The sequence below is a fragment of the Heteronotia binoei genome, chromosome 15 (assembly GCF_032191835.1).
Source record: "Heteronotia binoei isolate CCM8104 ecotype False Entrance Well chromosome 15, APGP_CSIRO_Hbin_v1, whole genome shotgun sequence".
NCBI lineage: Eukaryota > Metazoa > Chordata > Lepidosauria > Squamata > Gekkonidae > Heteronotia > Heteronotia binoei.
The window spans coordinates 41498449-41500185 of NC_083237.1; the positions used below are offsets into that span (position 1 = coordinate 41498449).

General features: G+C 42.1%; 1 protein-coding gene across 1 annotated transcript; it reads right to left on the minus strand.

The window, feature by feature from the left end:
• Positions 1–462: 462 nt before the first annotated feature.
• Positions 463–1452, minus strand: LOC132583563 (olfactory receptor 6M1-like). Its single transcript, XM_060255187.1, has one exon. The coding sequence runs from the start codon at positions 1450–1452 to the stop codon at positions 463–465; it is 990 nt and encodes a 329-aa protein (XP_060111170.1).
• Between the last annotated feature and the right edge of the window lie 285 nt (positions 1453–1737).

Consider the following 1737-nt stretch of genomic DNA (forward strand, 5'->3'; position numbering starts at 1 on the left):
TCTCTAGGACATATCTTACATGCCCCTGCACTACAAAGAAAATCAGAAAACTCATGAATTGTTACTGTTCTCACTAAGAAGATGAAGAAGAAATTGGATTTATATCCCGCCCTCCACTCCGAAGAGTCTCATAGCGGCTCACAATCTCCTTTACCTTCCTCCCCCACAACAGACACCTTGTGAGGTGGGTGGAGCTGAGAGGGCTCTCACAGCAGCTGCCCTTTCAAGGACAACCTCTGCCAGAGCTATGGCTGACCCAATGCCATGCCAGCAGGTGCAAGTGGAGGAGTGGGGAATCAAACCCGGTTCTCCCAGATAAGAGTCTGCACACTTAACCACTACACCAAACTGCACACTTAACCACTACACTACACCAGAATGATTCCACTGTGGAGGAATCCCTAATCTACCAAGAACTCTGGTTGAATGATACATATATACAAAGTCTGATGCTGAATGTTATCACAGATTGAATTCCTTTGACAACCTGAGTTCTTTTCTGCTAACATTCATTTTCAGAATTACTTTTTTCAAGGCTGTTTTCATATCCTGGTTCCTGAAAGTATAGATCATTGGGTTGAGCATTGGTGTGACAACACTGTATACCACAGCTATGATTTTGTTCATGTTAAAGGAAGAACGGGTGGTTGGACTTACATACATGAAAATCACTGTCCCATAGTACAGAGAGACAACAGTCAGATGAGAAGCACAGGTGGAGAAAGCTTTGTGACGCCCATGTGAGGATGGTATTTTCAGTATGGTGATAGTGATGTAGATGTAAGAGACCACCGTGGACAGGAACGTACTCAGAATCACCACAGCAGAAAGTAGGAACACAATCTTTTGAGTAAGAGATGTATCTATGCAAGCCAGACTTAATAGCGGGGGAATGTCACAAAAGAAATGGTTTATAACATTGGGTCCACAAAAAGGTAAGTTAATCACCACAATTGCAGCTACTAAAGGGGACAGGGAGCCCCCTGCCCAACAGCCAATCACTAGAAGGACACACACTCGTTTATTCATGATTGTGGGATATCTAAGAGGGTAGCATATGGCAACATACCGGTCATAAGCCATAATTGCAAGGAGGAAGCATTCAGCTGACCCAAGGAAGAAGAAGCAGTAGGACTGCAAAAAGCAGCCAGCAATGCTAATGGTGTGCACATTTGTCAACAAGATGGACAACAGTTTGGGAACAGTGGAAGAGGTATAGCCCATATCGAGCAGTGATAGGTTCCCTAAAAAGTAGTACATGGGAGTTTGAAGGTGGCTGTCAGTCTTAACTGTGATTATTATAATTATGTTGCCCATCACTGTAAAAAGATACATAATAAGGAAGATAAAAAAGAGGGACATTTCTACTTTCCTAGTATTAGGAAAGCCCAGGATAATGAACTTTGTCACTATGGTTTCGTTCCGATGTTCTTCAGGCCACTTTTCCAACATCTATAAGAGGAAGGAAACAATATTTTAGCACCTAGGGGTGGGGCTGTGTCTGGGGGGAGCCAATATACAAATGAAAATGCAATTAAATGTGCACTTCTCTTGCCCCTACACAATTAAAGAATATATTCCACACACTTAGCAAGGGAGCGGGACTGGAAATATGGATTGAATTAGTTTTAGTAAAGAATCTTTCACTGGTAAAAAAACTTCTGCCACTGGGTGGAAAACTCTTTCCTCTGATTAAGCAATTTTAACAGAAATTTTTCTATTGGAAAGAACTGTAGA